This window comes from Lagopus muta, chromosome 3, assembly GCF_023343835.1.
Source record: "Lagopus muta isolate bLagMut1 chromosome 3, bLagMut1 primary, whole genome shotgun sequence".
Classification (NCBI taxonomy): Eukaryota; Metazoa; Chordata; class Aves; order Galliformes; family Phasianidae; genus Lagopus; species Lagopus muta.
In genome coordinates this window covers 59,927-79,946 of record NC_064435.1, presented here as the reverse complement: position 1 = coordinate 79,946, position 20,020 = coordinate 59,927, and the positions used below count along the sequence as shown (strand labels likewise).

The 20,020-nt window shown below is 52.7% G+C and overlaps 2 protein-coding genes across 8 annotated transcripts in view; one reads left to right on the top strand and one right to left on the bottom strand.

Annotated features, from left to right (window-relative positions):
* FAM83H (family with sequence similarity 83 member H) overlaps window positions 1-9,528 on the top strand; it is a 47,693-nt gene extending 38,165 nt beyond the window's left edge. The window contains exons 4-6 of the mRNA XM_048940175.1: window positions 1,689-1,853; window positions 2,178-2,302; window positions 5,393-9,528. Coding sequence (XP_048796132.1) covers window positions 1,689-1,853; window positions 2,178-2,302; window positions 5,393-8,057 — 2,955 coding nt within the window. The 3' untranslated portion in view covers window positions 8,058-9,528. The remainder of the gene's footprint in view (window positions 1-1,688; window positions 1,854-2,177; window positions 2,303-5,392) is intronic.
* Window positions 9,529-12,452: 2,924 nt separating this feature from the next.
* MAPK15 (mitogen-activated protein kinase 15) overlaps window positions 12,453-20,020 on the bottom strand; it is a 53,409-nt gene continuing 45,841 nt past the window's right edge. For all 7 annotated transcript variants that reach the window (XM_048940176.1, XM_048940177.1, XM_048940179.1 and 4 more), the window contains 2 exons: window positions 12,662-13,819; window positions 12,453-12,522 (listed from right to left, as the gene is read on the bottom strand). In XM_048940176.1, coding sequence (XP_048796133.1) covers window positions 13,574-13,819 — 246 coding nt within the window. In that variant the 3' untranslated portion in view covers window positions 12,453-12,522; window positions 12,662-13,573. The remainder of the gene's footprint in view (window positions 12,523-12,661; window positions 13,820-20,020) is intronic.

Here is a 20,020-nt window from a genome sequence, read left to right as displayed (position 1 = left end):
TGAGATGAGTTTCGCTGCATCTTCATTACTCCTTCCCACCAGGGATTATCGTTATATGCTGATAAGAGCTGGGGAGGACAGGGAAATCCTACAGAGCTTTGAACCACGGGATCATTTCAGGTAGTTGTGGAGAAATGAGGGGTTTCCCTCCGGATTAAGCAGCCCCGGATCCCCCAGCTGACACTCGTATGCCTTGTTTTCTGGAGCTACTGTCAAAGCTGCAATTAAAAGCTACTTCAGAAGGTACTGGCGACATCTAGAGGTGGCTCTGCAGTGGCTGGCTCAACATTGGCCAGGAATGTATTTAAAAATGACAAAGGAGGGTCGGGCACAGAGAGTGGTGGTGAATGGAGTCAAATCCAGCTGGCGACCAGTTGTGAGTGGTGTTCCCCAGGGCTCGGTGCTGGGCCTGTGCTCTTCAATATCTTTATTGATGGCCTGGATGAGGGCATCGAGTGCAGCCTCAGTGCATTCGCAGATGGCACCAAATGGGCTGGAAGTGTGGATCTGCCTGGGGGTGGCGAGGCCCTACAGAGGGATCTGGACAGGCTGGAGAGCTGGGCTGGAGCCAATGGGATGAGGTTCAACAAGGCCAAATGCCGGGTCCTGCACTTGGGCTACAACAACCCCAGGCGACGCTGCAGGCTTGGGGCGGTGTGGCTGGAGGACGGCGTAGAGGAAATGGAGCTGGGGATATGGATGGATGCTGGGCTGAACAGGAGCCAGCAGTGTGCCCAGGTGGCCAGGAAGGGCAATGGCAGCCTGGCCTGCATCAGAAATGGCCAGCAGGAGCAGGGAGGTGAGCATCCATCCCCTGTGCTCAGCTCTGGTGAGGCCGCACCTCGAGGGCTGTGTCCAGTTTTGGGCCCCTCACTGCAAGAAAGATATTGAGGCCCTGGAACGTGTTCAAAGGAGGGCAATGAAATGGTGAGGGGTCTGGAGCACAGGGCTGGTGAGGAGAGGCTGAAGGAGCTGGGAATGTTCAGCCTGGAGAAGAGGAGCTCAGGGCAGAGCTCACTGCTCTCTATGGCTGCTGAAGGCAGGCTGCAGGGAGCTGGGGGTCGGCCTCTGCTCTCGTGCCATCAGTGATGGGAGCAGAGGGAACGGCTTCAAGCTGCGGCAGGGGAGATTCAGGCTGGACATGAGGAAGAATGAGGTGTCAGAAAGGTGGGCAGCACTGCAATGGATGCCCAGGGAGGTGGGGGAGGCACCGAGCCTGGGGGTGTTGAAGGAAAGGCTGGATGCTGTGCTGAGGGCCGTGGTTCAGTGGGAGCTGTTGGTGATGGGTGAACGGTTGGACTGGATGAGCTTTGAGGTCTTTTCCAACCTTGGTGATTCTATGATTCTATGAAATGTGCTGGAGGGAGTGAGGGCGTAGAGGCCAGGCAGGTCAGTGATACCTGCCAGTGTGGTTCTGTGACCAAAAAATGCCTGCTGTGAGCACTGGGCTAATGAGGAATAAGGGAACGATCAGCGACAGTGAGGATCCTCGCTCACTTTGCAGCTCATGTCCACGATGCGCGCGTCAGATAGGAAACCTATTTCCAGTTCTGGAGCCCACTGAATAGGAAGTTGAAATGGAGTCAGTTTAACAGTGCAGCTTTGGAATGCTGTGTGCTGGGGAACATGAGCAGGGCGGCCGCAGGCAGGCACAGATCTCTGAAGACTTCCCTGTGTTCTTTTCCTAGGTGGTAGCCATAGTCATGGACATTTTCACTGACGTGGATCTGCTGTTTGAAGTGCTGGATGCTGCTGCTCGCAGAGTCCCCGTGTACATCTTGCTGGATGAAATGAACTCTCAGCTTTTCCTTGATACAGCTGCTAAATGCAGAGTCAATCTGAACTATGTGGAGGTGAGCAAACCAAAGACCAACCCGACCCGCAATTCCCATCCTGAGAGAGGTACCTATGGGGTACTTTGGGTTGTTCTTACAGTAAGAACCTGAGAAAGGGGAAACTGGGGCCAGAGAATAGAGAAATACATGCATGAAGCCAGTAGACCTGGCACAGTGTAGGCCTGAAGGCAAAGGGCACGCTGATATAAAGGGTCGCTTATCCACTGCGCATGCAGACAGAACGGCTTGTGCTGGAGTGGAAGATTGGTGGCAGGAGGGACGTTAAGAGAATAAGGGGAAAAAAGAGGGGGAGGGGAAGTAACAGCCTTGTCTGGTTTGCAGTTCCTAAGGGTGAGAACAGTTTCTGGCCCAACCTACTACTGCCGCACGGGGATGTCTTTCAAAGGACACGTGAAGGAGAAATTCCTCCTGGTGGACTGCATGGTGGTGCTGAGCGGCAACTACAGGTGAGAAGCCCTGTGCTGTTAATCATAGAATGACAGAACTGTAGGGGGTGGAAGGGAGCTGCAGAGCTCATGGAGTCCAACCCCCTGCCAAAGCAGGTTCCCTACAGCAGGTCGCACAGGTCGGCATCCAGGCAGGTCTGGAACATCTGCAGAGCAGGAGACTCCACCACCTCCCTGGGCAGCCTGCTGCAGTGAACAGTGGGACCCATAGAGACACGTTGGGACCCATAGAGACACACTGGGACCCATAGAGACACACTGGGACCCATAGAGACACAATCGGACCCATAGAGACACATTGGAACCCATAGGGACACACTGGGACCCATAGAGACACATTGGGACCCATAGAGACACGTTGGGACCCATAGAGACACATTGAGACCCATAGAGACACACTGGGACCCATAGAGACACATTGGGACCCATAGAGACACGTTGGGACCCATAGAGACACAATGGGACCCACAGAGACATGTTGGGACCCATAGAGACACACTGGGGCACATAGAGACGCATTGGGACCCATAGAGACACGTTGGGACCCATAGAGACCTGTTGGGACCCATAGAGACACGTTGGGACCCATAGAGACACGTTGGGACTCATAGAGACACACTGGGACCCATAGAGACGCATTGGGACCCATAGAGACACATGGGGACCCATAGAGACACGTTGGGACCCATAGAGACACACTGGGACCCATAGAGACGCATTGGGACCCATAGAGACATGTTGGGACCCATAGAGACACATTGAGAGCCATGGAGACACATTGGGACCCATAGTGACACATTGGGACCCATAGAGACACGTTGGGACCCACAGAGACACACTGGGACCCATAGAGACACATTGGGACCCATAGAGACATGTTGGGACCCATAGAGACACGTTGGGACCCATAGAGACACATTGGGACCCATAGAGACACGTTGGGACCCATAGAGACGCATTGGGACCCATAGTGACACATTTTGACCCATAGAGACACGTTGGGACCCATAGAGACACATTGGGACACATAGAGACCCATTGGGACCCATAGAGACACATTGGGACCCATAGAGACACATTGAGACCCATAGAGACACATTGTGACCCATAGAGACACGTTGGGACCCATAGAGACACATTGGGACCCATAGAGACACGTTGGGACCCATAGAGACACGTTGGGACCCATAGAGACACACTGGGACCCATAGAGACACATTGGGACCCACAGAGACACGTTGGGACCCATAGAGACACATTGAGACCCATAGAGACACACTGGGACCCATAGAGACACATTGGGACCCATAGAGACACGTTGGGACCCATAGAGACACGATGGGACCCGTAGAGACACATTGAGACCCATAGAGACATATTGGGACCCATAGAGAAACGTTGGGAGCCATAGAGACACATTGGGACCCATAGAGACACGTTGGGACCCATAGAGACACATTGGGACCCATAGAGACACATTGAGACCCATAGAGACACGTTGGGACCCATAGAGACACGTTGGGACCCATAGAGACACATTGGGACCCACAGACTCCCCCACCTCCCTGCAGCCTGTTCCAGCGCTCCTCCCCTCACTGCACAGCCGTTCCTTCGCACATTGCTGCACAACTTCCTATGCTGCAGTTTCCGGCCGTTTCCCCTCGTCCTGTCTCCACTCCCCACTGAAAACAGTCCATCCTCGCCATGCTGCCCCCCACACCGGTGTCACCGAATAATAGTCTGTTTGTTTGCTGGCTAATGCAGTTTCAGCTGCTCCGAGCGAGGAAGTGTTCAACCTAACTCAAAAGAAGTGTCACCAAATCTAACCAAACAACCCGGTCCAAACCAGAACAGTTAAAAGAGACCCAGGAGCACGTGTTTATGTTTAAGTGCAAGTTAGATGTATGGAATTACCCATTTCCCATGTTTTCTTTATTAATGACTATACTGTGCTCATGGGATCATAGAATCCTAGAATCATAGAATCCTAGAGTGGCCTGGGTTGAAAAGGACCATAATGATAATTCTGTTCCAACCCCCTGCTGTGTGGATGCCATAGGGACCCATAGGGTGCCATAGGGATCCATAGGGTGCTATAAGGACCCATAGGGTGCCATAGGGATCCACAGGGTGCCATAGGGATCCATAGGGTGCTATAAAGACACATAGGATGCCATAGGGACCCATAGGGTGCTATAAGGACCCATAGGGTGCCATAGGGATCCACAGGGCGCCGTAATCATAGAATCATCCCAGCATGGCCTGGGTTGCACAGGAGCACAGCGCTCACCTGGTTCCAAGCCCTGCTGTGTGCAGGTCACCAACCAGCAGCCCAGGCTGCCCAGAGAACCCGCATTGATTGAGATTGGTCGGGTGCCATAGGGACCCATAGGGTGCCATAGGGATCCATAGGGTGCTATAATGACACATAGGATGCCATAGGGACCCATAGGGTGCCATAGGGATCCATAGGGTGCTATAAGGACCCATAGGGTGCCATAAGGATCCACAGGGTGCCGTAATCATAGAATCATCCTAGAATGGCCTGGGTTGCACAGGAGCACAGCGCTCACCTGGTTCCAACCCCTGCTGTGTGCAGGTCACCAACCAGCAGCCCAGGCTGCCCAGAGAACCCGCATTGATTGAGATTGGTCGGGTGCCATAGGGATCCATAGGGTGCCATAGGGACCCATAGGGTGCCATAGGGATCCATAGGGTGCCATAAGAACCCACAGGGTGCCATAGGGATCCATAGGGTGCTATAAGGACCCATAGGGACCCATAGGGATCCACAGGGTGCCGTAATCATAGAATCATCCTAGCATGGCCTGGGTTGCACAGGAGCACAACTCTCACCTGGTTCCATCCCCTGCTGTGTGCAGGTCGCCAACCAGCAGCCCAGGCTGCCCAGAGCCACATCCAGCCTGGCCTCCAATGCCTGCAGGGATGGGGGCATCCACAGCCTCCTTGGGCAACCTGTGCCAGTGCTGAAAGTCAGGATGAATTTCTTCAGACGAGCAAATGGTGGAACACTGAGTTTAGTGCAGCCGAGTTTCTCGATGCTGACGCTGTCTTTGCTTCTCTTTGCAGTTTCATGTGGTCTTTTGAGAAGATTCACAGGAGCATTGCACACATCTTCCAGGGCGAGCTGGTGGCCAGCTTCGACGAAGAGTTCCGAATTCTGTTCGCGCAGTCAGAACCTCTCGTTCCTCCAGCCAACGTCTTGGCAAAGGCAGAGAACCCCTTTGCCATGACTCCCTTCGGCAATAACGTGCCGTTCTTCCCTAAAAAAGCACCCCTCATGTTCCAGAGGGACGACAACCTTTTTCCCTCCTTCATGGACAGAGTTGATCCAGACCGCTACTTCCTGTCCAACTTCCGGCGCGATGATTTGTTGCGCCATACCGTGGAGGGGTCAGCCATGCGAATGTACAAAAAGGTGGAGATGGAGAATGCTCAGATGGATCCCGTCAGGGGTTTTCTCCGTTCCAAGCAGCTGGAGTTGGATGCTTTTAAGAGACACAGCTTTGCAGAAGGAACGTTTGAAAACTTTGCTTCTTCTAAGCAATACGCCAGGCAGATGTTCGTGAACAACATGGACGAATTTAAAATCCAGTCCAGCCATTTTCAGAAGGATCAGTTCTACCAGTACCAGTTTGAACACCCCCACCTTCCTGGCAGACCCCAGGGATTCTTTGACAGAATACGAGGCGGGAGGCCAGGATTCAATGAGTTGGAAGAGGGAGGGCCTCTTCCCTATGGAGAGGGACCCAGATACCCCGAACTCGAATCCGGTTTCCCACAGGAGGGTTTCCCCTTAAGGCTGGATTACGTGCCTTCGAATTCTTCCCGGGAAGTGAGACATGGCTCTGATCAGCTGAACCCTGCAGGCAACGGCCCGATGGGAATGATGCTGAGACGGCAGAATATAGGACAGAAGTTTATTTGCCAGACTTCTCCTACGCAGAAGCAAAGCCTGGAACAGCGGCTGTTCTTGCAAGACAAAGACGAGGACCAAGATCAGGACAAGAACACTCAGGAAAATAGAACAGGTTTACGCAACTGGAGGATTTCTTCGTACCTCAGCGCGTATCAGTCGGAACCGGAAGAAGGCCTCCCGATGCCCATGGAATCGGAAGCCTATAATGATGTTCTTGGGGATCCCCTTGCAAAGCACCCCACTGACCTCATGCCAGCATTCAAATCCCCCGTGTCTTTTAATAGCAAGTCACTGGGGGTTGAAAGCGCCAAAGAATTTGCGGATCCTGAAAGAGGAGGCGAAGAAACACCTCTGATGAAACAAGACGCCTTTAGGTCCAGAATCAATCCCTTGATCCAGAGGAGCTCCAGACTCAGGTCCTCTCTGATTTTCAACGCTGCCAAGTTAGATCAGCCTAACGCAACGGTAGAGAAGGTTCAGATGATCCACAAGGAACAAGTGTCCAATGAACTGACAAAGGACAACGAAACCGTAAAGACGGCCACCTCGTCCAAAGTGGCGGAGCTTCTAGAGAAGTACAAAGCTGTGGGCAAAGACGCCGAGCGAGCTACAGTCACTCACACCAAAGCCGTTTCTAGTTTTCTCCAGGAGGAATCACAGAACACGGAGAAGAAATGTACCAAATCCGTGCAATACAAGATTCTGGAGAGCAGAGTATTGGAGTCCAAAGACTCCTGCAGTGCTTACAAGATGCACGGAGAGACTGACAGAGCGTTTGGAATGGCTTCGTCGGCCCCCCAGCTCATCGATGCTTTGAGTAAAGATCCCTTAGCACACCTGGGCGCTAAAGTGGACAAACTGTCGTCTCGGTTTTACCCTATAGAGAATAAACCCGCTCTTCCAGAGAAGGAGAGCCTTATATTTGTAGGAGATACTCAGAAATTGGCTCTTCCAGAAAAGAAGGAACGAGTGACGTTCAAGGAAGACGCTGAAAAATTGGTCGGTGCAGAACTGAAGAAACCACAGGGGAGGATGGGCACCACATCGGTCATCGAAAACCTGTCTAAAGGTCCAGGATCCGACAGCTCCCTCAATAAATCCGAGGAAGAGTGTTCAAAGCAGGAGCAAAACACAATGGAGTTTTTAAGGAAAGGATCCCTGCGGTTGAAGCAGTTTCTGAACCCGAAAGGTGAAAAGAAACTGGAGGAGGAACCCAGTTGCGAGGTGGGAAAGTCTGACAAACAGCCCGTGGGTCTCAAAAGATCTTCCATAGGCGACTGCCAGGAAATGGTGGTGGAGGAAGAAAAACCCCATAAATTCGCAACGCCGCTTCCTCCCAAAAGCAGCCAAGCGACGCAGGGCAGATTTCCTTCATCCACAGCCAACATTCTGTACAGCAGCAACCTCCGTGATGACACCAAGGTGATTTTGGAGCAAATCTCTGCTAACAGCCAGAAGAACAGAGCTGAACTGGCCAAGCAGCTGCCATCCACCAGCAATCCCGACATTTCTAAGTCAACCATGAGCTTGGAAAGGAAAGCCGAGAAGGAGAAAAGCTGCAACATCCACAGGTCGGAGAGCTTTGGGAGCCAGAAGCGAAACGTTCAGCGGCAGCCATCGGAGGACAGAGACACGCTGCTGAAGAAAATGGAGAACATGCGGAAGGAAAAGAGGGTGTACAGCAGGTTTGAGGTCTTCTGCAAAAAGGATGAGCATACAAGTCAGAGCGAGGAGGAGTACGACGCGGACGCCAAGGACAAGAAGATGGGGAAGTTCATGCCCAAAATCCTGGGCACCTTCAAGACCAAGAAGTGATCATAGGAGCGCTGTTGAGTTCCGTATCGTCACTGACTGGCAAAGCCGACGAGGGAGAAACACGTTTATGACGGCTGCGAAGCTCTTGGAGGTTGGCAATGTGTTCAGCATTACTCCTATGGCACAGATGGCCCCGTAGAGTCGCGTGGTAACAGGGAACCTTGTGACAGTATATTTAAAATAAAATGATTAAATTGCCAAGGCGCTTACCATAATGATGTCTCTTTATCTAACAATGAATCTAGCAAAGAAACAGAAACCAAACAAACAAAAAACCAATGCTTGAGTTGAGTCAATGAAAGCAAAGCACATGTGTTGTTTCTCAGGTGCAGGTTTTGTTGCTTTGCATTGATGGCCGAGCTGATTTGGGAGCTCCCTTCTTGAAGAATGATAGACACAAATACACGAGTATTTTCCCTTAGGTGTGACTGTGGTCTGGTCTGCCCAGTTTTCCTGCTTCCTGCTTTATCAGCCTGTTGGTTAAGTGTTATTATTGCTTTGTTTTCTTGTGTGCAATGGAAGTATTGCATTGCAGACCGAGCTGAGAATAGCAGCTGCACGGCCATAAAAGAGGAAAGTGACGATTAATTAATGGAGAAAGAGATGATTTCAGAATCATCATCGCGCTTTTCATCTGAGTGGAGAATTTCAGCCATTACAGTTAAGCAGTGATTTATGTAATCCTGATCCATGAGTGGAGAATTGCTGTGAAATTACACTAAGTTCGTTGAACAAAGGGGGGGGAGGGCTGTTAGCATCTTTGGTCCAAGATCAGAAGTGCTTTACTCACAGCTTCCTTGCAGGGCCTTGGTATCAGGCTGAGCACGCGGTATTGAGCACAGCCCGGATCAGTCAGCGATTGCAATTACAGACCAACAGGTTTGTGCTGACGTGTGCTGTTGTGATGGACAGAAGGGCCAGGAAGCAATCGGACACACGGCTTGAGTTTCCTCTTCCCTCAGCTTGGGCTGTTCCCTAGGATTGCCAAACTGGGATCTGACTTCGTTTTCCTTCATTTTCCCTGGCTAAGGAGATGGGAGAGAAGAACGATTACTGTGTCCAGTTTTGGGCCCCTCACTGCAAGGAAGATATTGAGGGCCTGGAACGTGTTCAAAGGAGGGCAATGAAATGGTGAGGGGTCTGGAGCACAGGGCTGGTGAGGAGAGGCTGAAGGAGCTGGGAATGTTCAGCCTGGAGAAGAGGAGCTCAGGGCAGAGCTCACTGCTCTCTATGGCTGCTGAAGGCAGGCTGCAGGGAGCTGGGGGTCGGCCTCTGCTCTCGTGCCATCAGTGATGGGAGCAGAGGGAACGGCTTCAAGCTGCGGCAGGGGAGATTCAGGCTGGACATGAGGAAGAATGAGGTGTCAGAAAGGTGGGCAGCACTGCAATGGATGCCCAGGGAGGTGGGGGAGGCACCGAGCCTGGGGGTGTTGAAGGAAAGGCTGGATGCTGTGCTGAGGGCCGTGGTTCAGTGGGAGCTGTTGGTGATGGGTGAATGGTTGGACTGGATGAGCTTTGAGGTCTTTTCCAACCTTGGTGATTCTATGATGCTATGATGCTATGAACAATCACGCACGGCTTCTGGATTTCTTGTTTCCGTCGGTGTTCAACTTCTGAGCTGCAAGCTCAGCAAACCTATCGAGGCGCACAGCTGATGGACGGAGGCTGCTCCAGATCCTGCAGGTAACTTTGAGACTGCAGGAGTTCTCTTTTGGATACCAGCTCCCACGGCAGCAGGCTCTACGTGCTCTGCATGGCTGTAACTGTGCCTATTTTCTTATTGGAAAACTGAGGAATGAAGGCATGAAAGAAAATCACCCCGTCTCCATATTGCCACTGATGGTGGTAAAAAATCACACCAAACAACTGTAAGAATCAAGGGAGCTTATCGTTTCAATATAAGAAATTCAACCTAGGAGTAAATTTGAGAGGAAAAATAGGGAAGAACCAGTCAAAATTGGGGGAAAAAAAGGCTGAAGTGGCGTTCTTATTAATATTCCATATTATACAAATGTATTCTATTTCAGAAACAAACCGTAATCAGTGACATAGGTGCAAATTCATAAATCAGGGCTGTACACACACATCATTTTAGTGCTGAATCAGATCCGCAGGCTGAGAAGCCCCAAAATGAGCTGCGGTGATAAAGAATCATAGAATCATAGAATCACCAAGGTTGGAAAAGACCTCCAAGCTCCCCCAGTCCAACCGTTCACCCATCACCAACAGCTCCCACTGAACCACGGCCCTCAGCACAGCATCCAGCCTTTCCTTCAACACCCCCAGGCTCGGTGCCTCCCCCACCTCCCTGGGCATCCATTGCAGTGCTGCCCACCTTTCTGACACCTCATTCTTCCTCATGTCCAGCCTGAATCTCCCCTGCCGCAGCTTGAAGCCGTTCCCTCTGCTCCCATCACTGATGGCACGAGAGCAGAGGCCGACCCCCAGCTCCCTGCAGCCTGCCTTCAGCAGCCATAGAGAGCAGTGAGCTCTGCCCTGAGCTCCTCTTCTCCAGGCTGAACATTCCCAGCTCCTTCAGCCTCTCCTCACCAGCCCTGTGCTCCAGACCCCTCACCATTTCATTGCCCTCCTTTCAACACGTTCCAGGCCTCCATGTCTTTCTTGCAGTGCGGGGCCCAAAACTGGACACAGCCCTCGAGGTGCGGCCTCACCAGAGCTGAATACAGGGGATGGATGCTCACCTCCCTGCTCCTGCTGGCAGCACCGTTTCTGATGCAGGCCAGGCTGCCATTGCCCTTCCTGGCCACCTGGGCACACTGCTGGCTCCTGTTCAGCCCAGCATCCATCCATACCCCCAGCTCCATTTCCTCTACGCCGTCCTCCAGCCACACCGCCCCAAGCCTGCAGCGTCGCCTGGGGTTGTTGTAGCCCAAGTGCAGGACCCGGCATTTGGCCTTGTTGAACCTCATCCCATTGACACCCAAGACACCTCTGTCAGATGGATCAGGTAGAGCTGAGCCATGCTCTGTATTTTATATCCTGCTGTATGTGTATGTATGCACATATGGTGTGTGATACACCAGCCCTGTGTGGGTAATACAAATATTTCTTACTTCCCCAGCCCTTCACAAACCTGCTCCACTGCCGTTCTATAAGAGATGCTGGGAATGCGATTATTTCTGTAGGGCAGATTAGACCAACGTTGTGGAATCCTGCTGTGGTTGTTTGGGTTGGAGGATTCGATCCTGCTCAGCACGGTGTGTTCTGTGTCCAAATGTGTTCCTGATCAGAACCAGAATGGCTCATCTCTTGTGCTGAGCTGGGAGCAGCTGCTGTGGGCTCTGTGCAAATATGGCTGAATGAATCCTAGTCATAGAAGGGTCTTGTTTGGAAGGAACCTCACAGATCAATCAGTTCCAACCAATGGCCCTGGGCTGGGTGCATCGTGGTCCTTTTCAACACAGGCCATTATAGGATTCTGTGATACTATGGATCCCTATGGCACCCTATGGATCCCAATGGCACCCTATGGATCCCTATGGCACCCTGTGGATCCTATGGCACCCTATGGATCCTTATGGCATCCTATGGATCCTTATGGCACTCTATGGATCCTTGTGGTACCCTATGGATCTCTATGGCATCCTATGGATCCTTATGGCATCCTAAGGATCCTTATGGCACCCTATGGATCCTTATGGAACCCTATGGATCCCTATGACATCCTACAGATCCCTATGGCACCCTATGGATCCCTATGGCACCCTATGGATGCCTATGGCACCCTATGGATCCTTATGGCACCCTATGGATCCCTATGGCTTCCTATGGATCCCTATGGCACCCTATGGATCCCTATGGCATCCTATGGATCCTTATGACATCCTATGGATCCCTATGGCACCCTATGGATCCCTATGGCACCCTGTGGATGCCAATGGCACCCTATGGATCCCTATGGCACCCTGTGGATCCTATGGCACCCTATGGATCCTTATGGCATCCTATGGATCCCTATGCCACCCTATGGATCCCTATGGCACCCTATGGATCCTTATGGCACACTATGGATCCCTATGGCACCCTATGGATCCCTATGGCTTCCTATGGATCCCTATGGCACCCTATGGATCCCTATGGCATCCTATGGATCCCCATGGCACCCTATGGATCCCTATGGCACCCTATGGATCCTTATGGCACCCTAGGGATCCCTATGGCATCCTATGGAACCCCATGGCACCCTATGGATCCCCATGGCACCCTATGGATCCCTATGGCACCCTATGGATGCTTATGGCATCCTATGGATCCCTATGGCTTCCTATGGATCCCTATGGCACCCTATGGGATCCTTATGGCATCCTATGGATCCCTGTGGCACCCTATGGATCCTTATGGCATCCTATGGATCCCTATGGCACCCTATGGATCCTTATGGCACCCTATGGGTCCTCATGGCATCCTATGGGTTCTTATGGCATCCTATGGATCCTTATGGCACCCTATGGATCCTTATGGCACCCTATGGGTCCTCATGGCACACTATGGATCCCTAAGGCACCCTATGGATCCTTATGGCACCCTATGGATCCTTATGGCATCCTATGGATCCTTATGGCATCCTATGGATTCCTATGGCACCCTATGGATCCTTATGGCACCCTATGGGTCCTCATGGCACCCTACAGATCCCTATGGCACCCTATGGATCCCTATGGCACTCTATGGATCCTTATGGCATCCTATGGATCCTTATGGCTTCCTATGGATCCCTATGGCTTCGTATGGATCCCTATGGCACCCCATGGCATCCTTATGGCATCCTGTCGATACCTATGGCTTCCTATGGATCCTTATGACATCCTATGGATCCCTATGGCACCATAGGGAAGTTGCCATCATCTTACATATTGAACAGGACACCCCTTGTGTATTTCCCCCTTCTACAGACTGCAAACAGCCACTAAATACACATTTGTTTGTAGTGCAACACGGAAGATTTATTGTTGCAGCGCTTATATTGTGAATAGGTGGCAGGTAGAGCATGAAGCGTTCTAGCAGAGCCCACTCATACTTCAAAGGCTTTTCTACCTGATTGTGTTGAAAGCAATCATCACTGGTTTTGCTTATTCGGTCTCATTCGCTTGCCCTGAAAGAGCCATCTATCAATTAGCGTGATATAAAACGAAGGGCTTGAAGATGAAGATGAAGAGTTCAGCCTCCTTGATGTTCAGGAAGCAGATGGCTAATTGTTCTGCTTGAAAAGGGCCTGGATTGAGGCAGTGCCTCTGACCAAAGGAAAGTGGATGCGTCTGAAGGCAGCCAAGTGTGGAACAATGCAGCCTTCTGTGGTGTTTTTTGCAGCGGTGAAAATAAGGAACACGGGCAGAACTCTCATGCTATGGGAGCAAATAGTTGGGAAGATGAGAAAGCAAAAAGATTCATTTCTTTTCCTTGCTGGTGTGTCCCAGGGAAAGCTGTATGGTTGTGAATTCCTGTTCAGCTGGGACAAACGCCTTCTATACTGAGCTCCCATTCGCTGTTCCAGCTTCGTTATGGGGCTGACGAGGCCTGGGTTGAACTCTTCCATATCGGCTCCTCGTGTTGTTGGGAGGAATTTGATATCGGAAGACTCTGCAGTGCAGATTTGCATATGGTTCCATAGGCCTGAGAATAACTGCCCATGGACGCCTTGGGGTCGCCGGCGGCTCCCACGTTCGCGGTGATAGGGAACATCTTTTTACTGCACTTCTGAAGGGGGCGAACGTCTTTGCTGTGGAGTTGAGTATTTGGGGGGTGCTGCGTGAGAAATAAAAGCCGAGGCAGTTAGGAATCTTAGACTTGAGGGGTGAGGTACGGGAATGGCTTGCATTGATATTGCATTGATATTGATAGTGATAGAAAGACATTGAGATTGTGGAAAGGGTCCAGAGGAGGGCGACTAAGATGATGAGGGGGCTGTATAGGGGGCAATAAGGGGGGATGGGGGGCACTGGGGTCGTTATAGGGGGCAATGAGGGGGCTGGGGGGGCATTAGGGTGGTTATAGGGGGTGGTGAGGGGGGAATGGGGTGGGTATGGGGGAGTGGGGGGCAATGGGGGGGCAATGGGGTCATTATAGGTGGCAGTGAGGGGGAAGGAGGGCAATGGGGTCGTTATAGGGGGAAGTGAGGGGAATGGGGGGCAATGAGGGGGGCTGGGGGGCAATGGGGTCGTTATAGGGGGCAGTGAGGGGGGAATGGGGTGGGTATGGGGGGGGTGGGGGGATTTGGAAAGGGTCCAGAGGAGGGCGACTAAGATGATGAGGGGGCTGTATAGGGGGCAATAAGGGGGGATGGGGGGCACTGGGGTCGTTATAGGGGGCAATGAGGGGGCTGGGGGGGCATTAGGGTGGTTATAGGGGGTGGTGAGGGGGGAATGGGGTCGGTATGGGGGAGTGGGGGGCAATGGGGGGGCAATGGGGTCATTATAGGTGGCAGTGAGGGGGAAGGAGGGCAATGGGGTCGTTATAGGGGGAAGTGAGGGGAATGGGGGGCAATGAGGGGGGCTGGGGGGCAATGGGGTCGTTATAGGGGGCAGTGAGGGGGGAATGGGGTCGGTATGGGGGGGTGGGGGGATTTGGAAAGGGATCAGAGGAGGGCGACTAAGATGATGAGGGGGCTGTATAGGGGGCAATAAGGGGGGATGGGGGGCACTGGGGTCGTTATAGGGGGCAATGAGGGGGCTGGGGGGGCATTAGGGTGGTTATAGGGGGTGGTGAGGGGGGAATGGGGTGGGTATGGGGGGGGTGGGGGGCAATGGGGGGGCAATGGGGTCATTATAGGTGGCAGTGAGGGGGAAGGAGGGCAATGGGGTCGTTATAGGGGGAAGTGAGGGGAATGGGGGGCAATGAGGGGGGCTGGGGGGCACTGGGGTCGTTATAGGGGGCAGTGAGGGGGGAATGGGGTGGGTATGGGGGGTTGGGGGGCAATGGGGGGGCAATGGGGTCGTTATAGGGGGCAATGAGGGGGGATGGGGTCGTTATAGGTGGCAGTGAGGGGGGATGGGGTCGTTATAGGGGGCAGTGAGGGGAATGGGGGGCAATGAGGGGGGCTGGGGGGCAATGGGGTCGTTATAGGGGGCGGTGAGGGGGGATGGGGTCGTTATAGGTGGCAGTGAGGGGGGATGGGGTCGTTATAGGTGGCAGTGAGGGGAATGGGGGGCAATGAGGGGGGCTGGGGGGCAATGGGGTCGTTATAGGGGGCAGTGAGGGGGGAATGGGGTGGGTATGGGGGGGTGGGGGGATTTGAAAAGGGTCCAGAGGAGGGCGACTAAGATGATCAGGGGGCTGTATAGGGGGCAATAAGGGGGGATGGGGGGCACTGGGGTCGTTATAGGGGGCAATGAGGGGGCTGGGGGGGCATTAGGGTGGTTATAGGGGGTGGTGAGGGGGGAATGGGGTGGGTATGGGGGGGTGGGGGGCAATGGGGGGGCAATGGGGTCGTTATAGGTGGCAGTGAGGGGGAAGGAGGGCAATGGGGTCGTTATAGGGGGAAGTGAGGGGAATGGGGGGCAATGAGGGGGGCTGGGGGGCACTGGGGTCGTTATAGGGGGCAGTGAGGGGGGAATGGGGTGGGTATGGGGGGTTGGGGGGCAATGGGGGGGCAATGGGGTCGTTATAGGGGGCAATGAGGGGGGATGGGGTCGTTATAGGTGGCAGTGAGGGGGGATGGGGTCGTTATAGGGGGCAGTGAGGGGGGATGGGGTCGTTATAGGGGGCAGTGAGGGGAATGGGGGGCAATGAGGGGGGCTGGGGGGCAATGGGGTCGTTATAGGGGGCAGTGAGGGGGGAATGGGGTCGGTATGGGGGATGGGGGGATTTGGAAAGGGTCCAGAGGAGGGCGACTAAGATGATGAGGGGGCTGGAGCAGCTCCCCTATGAGGACAGGCTGAGGGAGTTGGGCTTTGTTCAGCCTGGAGAAGAGAAGGCTGCGGGGTGACCTCATTGCAGCCTATCAATACCTGAAGGGAACCTACAGCCAGGAGGGGAGTCAACTCTTCAGAAGGGCTGACAACAGCAGGACGAGGGGAAATGGATCCAAGTTGAAGGAGGGAAGATTTCGGTTGGATGTTAGGGGGAAGTTCTAACCCTAATGTCATGGGACCCCATGGCACCCAATGGCACCTATGGGATGCTATAGGATCCATCCTGTTGGGATACAGGGCACCCCATGGTGGTGGGGGGCACCTATGGGATCCTAGAGCACCCATCCCCAGGCAGGACCCCATAGCACCCTATGGCACCCAGTGCCCCCTATGGGATCCTAGAGCATCCATCTCTGTGGGATACAGGGGACCCCATGGCACCCAGTGCCCCCTATGGGATCCTAGAGCATCCATCTCTGTGGGATACAGGGGACCCCATGGCACCCAGTGACCCCTATGGGATCCTAGAGCATCCATCTCTGTGGGATACAGGGGACCCCATGGCACCCAGTGACCCCTATGGGATCCTAGAGCATCCATCTCTGTGGGATACTGGGGACCCCATGGCACCCAGTGCCCCCTATGGGATCCTAGAGCATCCATCCCAGTGGGATACAGGGGACCCCATGGGATACAGGGCACCCCATGGCAGTGGGAGGCACCCATGGGATCCTAGAGCACCCATCCACAGTGGGGATTGGGGACCCCATGGCAGTGGGGGTCACCCATGGGATCCTATAGCATCCAATGCCCCCATGAGCTCTGCCCAGGGAGGTTGTGGATGCCCCGTCCTTGGACGTGTTTAAGGCCAGGTTGGACGGGGTCCTGGGCAACCTGATCTGAATGTGGATGTTTGGTGGCCCTGCCAGGCAGGGGGGTTGGAACTGCATGATCCTTGGGGTCCCTTCCAACCCGGGTGATTCTGTGATTCTGTGATAGGGACATGTAGGGACACATAGGGACATACAGAGACACATAGGGACACATAGGGACACATAGGGAGACATAGGGACACATAGGGACACGTAGGGACATGTAGGGACACATAGGGATACACAGAGACACATAGGGACAGATAGGGAGACATAGGGACATACAGAGACATATAGGGACACATAGGGACATGTAGGGACAGATAGGGACACATAGAGACACATGGGGACACTTAGGGACATACAGAGACACATAGGGACACATAGAGACACGTAGGGACATGTAGGGACACATAGGGACAGTTAGGGACAGATAGAGACACATAGGGACACATAGGGACAGGTAGGGACACATAGGGACACATAGATCTGAATGTGGATGTTTGGTGGCCCTGCCAGGGAGGGGGGTTGGAACTCCATGATCCTTGGGGTCCCTTCCAACCCGGGTGATTCTGTGATTCTGTGATTCTGTGATAGGGACATGTAGGGACACATGGGGACATACAGAGACACATAGGGACACATAAGGACAGATAGGGAGACATAGGGACACATAGGGACACATAGGGACATGTAGGGAGACATAGGGACATACAGAGACACATAGGGACACATAGGGACATGTAGGGACAGATAGGGACATACAGAGACACATAGGGACACATAGGGACAGATAGGGAGACATAGGGACACATAGGGACACGTAGGGACATGTAGGGACACATAGGGACATACAGAGACACATAGGGACACATAGGGACACATAGGGAGACAGGGACATACAGAGACACATAGGGACACATAGGGACAGATAGGGAGACATAGGGACATACAGAGACACATAGGGACACATAGGGACAGATAGGGAGACATAGGGACATACAGAGACATATAGGGACACATAGGGACATGTAGGGACAGATAGGGACACATAGAGACACATGGGGACACTTAGTGACATACAGGGATGATGGATGTGAGGATGGCTCCAAGGACAACATAGCTGGGAGCCCACAGGAGCGCTTTTTAACAAACCAATTTCCATCCTCATCGGGCCTGTCTTAGCTGGCATCTTCATTGCTGATGTGAATAAGGGAGTAAATAACATGCTAATGACTTTCCCGGATGATGATGAAATGGGTTTGTACCTGCTGGTGAGGACATGGAAAAACAACAGGAAGGGAAGCAGCGAGGTCAGAAACACATGCAGAAAAAGATACAGTGAGATTTGCCTTGGGAAAAACACAAGCAAATGCATCTGATGGCAACACAGCTTGAAAGAGGTGGTTTGCAGGGCTAGCAGTTGCAGACAAGGGATGATGTGTGCAACCAGATCAAGGTGTGACAGCAGATGTCACGTCAGATGTAGGCTTGCAGAATAATTGCAACCTACTGTAGGGAATCTACATTAGCAGCGGGCTGGATTCAATGATCTCCAGAGGTCCCTTCCAAGCCTTACGTTTCTGTGATTCTATGATTCTATGATTCTATGAAATACAAATAAGGAGCGCAGAATTTGCATCACCTGAGTTGTGGAAGGCATCGTGAAGGTTAACTAGCAAACATTAAGGACAGTGTGGTGAAAATGGCATGGGGAAGAAAGGCTTTAAAATAGGAAAGTCAAGTGTGAGCTAATGGCACTGGAGCAAAAAGGCCTGTTTGGGTAGTAACTATTTCCAAAGGTAGTGAATGCTGTGTGTCATGGTTTTATGGTTGCCCGCATTCTCCACCAAAGAGGAGGAAAGAGGTCCAGAGTGGCTCCGAGGTCCAAGAGAAGCACCTCTGAGTCCAGGGCAGGGGCCCTCAGTAAGACCACGGTCACCAACACCTACAAGGGCAAGAAGTCCTGCAAGAGCAAGAGGTGAGCAAGATATTGTTACCTTTGTGGATCCATCTCTGAAAATGAATGAAATTCGAAGTCTGAGGAAAGACTTCTCACGCCACCCAAATGAGCCTATTGCTACTTGGTTGAGTGCTGTGTCCAGTTTTGGGCCCCTCACTGCAAGAAAGATATTGAGGGCCTGGAACGTGTTCAAAGGAGGGCAATGAAATGGTGAGGGGTCTGGAGCACAGGGCTGGTGAGGAGAGGCTGAAGGAGCTGGGAATGTTCAGCCTGGAGAAGAGGAGCTCAGGGCAGAGCTCACTGCTCTCTATGGCTGCTGAAGGCAGGCTGCAGGGAGCTGGGGGTCGGCCTCTGCTCTCGTGCCATCAGTGATGGGAGCAGAGGGAACGGCTTCAAGCTGCGGCAGGGGAGATTCAGGCTGGACATGAGGAAGAATGAGGTGTCAGAAAGGTGGGCAGCACTGCAATGGATGCCCAGGGAGGTGGGGGAGGCACCGAGCCTGGGGGTGTTGAAGGAAAGGCTGGATGCTGTGCTGAGGGACGTGGTTCAGTGGGAGCTGTTGGTGATGGGTGAGCGGTTGGACTGGATGAGCTTTGAGGTCTTTTCCAACCTTGGTGATTCTATGATTCTATGATTCTATGATTCTATGGTTACTTCGATGCTGGGACAATAGGGCCAACAGTGTGTGGCTAGATAGTAGAGAAGCTCGCCAACTGGGTGGCACTGCTAGGGACTCAGCCATTGACAGAGGTATTAGTACATGCCAGAACCAGGCCTTCACCCTCTGCAAGAGGATGTTGTTAGCTGTAAGAGAAAGATACCCGTTCAAAGACGATCTGATGCCCGAGAAGAAGAAATGGGCTGATTTGGAAGAAGGCATCCGTTATTTGAGAGAATGTGCTGTGGTGGAAACACTCCATAGCCCCGATTTCATTCCTGATGAGCCAGACCAAGAGCACGATCCTGAGAGAGCCAGGTGTACACCAAATATGTGGCGTACATTCACAAAGACTGCACCAGAAAGGTACGCCAGTACATTTGCAGCTGTGTATGGCAGAGGGGAAAGAAGACCCCTTATAAATGAGTTGGTTAATAAGCTTCAAGACTTTGAGTTACATTTAAGCCCTCTATGAGCTTGTGTTTCAGCCATTGAAAAAGTAGCTGAAAAGCTGGACAGAATGGAGAACAAACAAGAAGATATAATAGATAAACTATCAATTATGCCTGATGCCGATGAATACATGGTGGTAACAGATACATC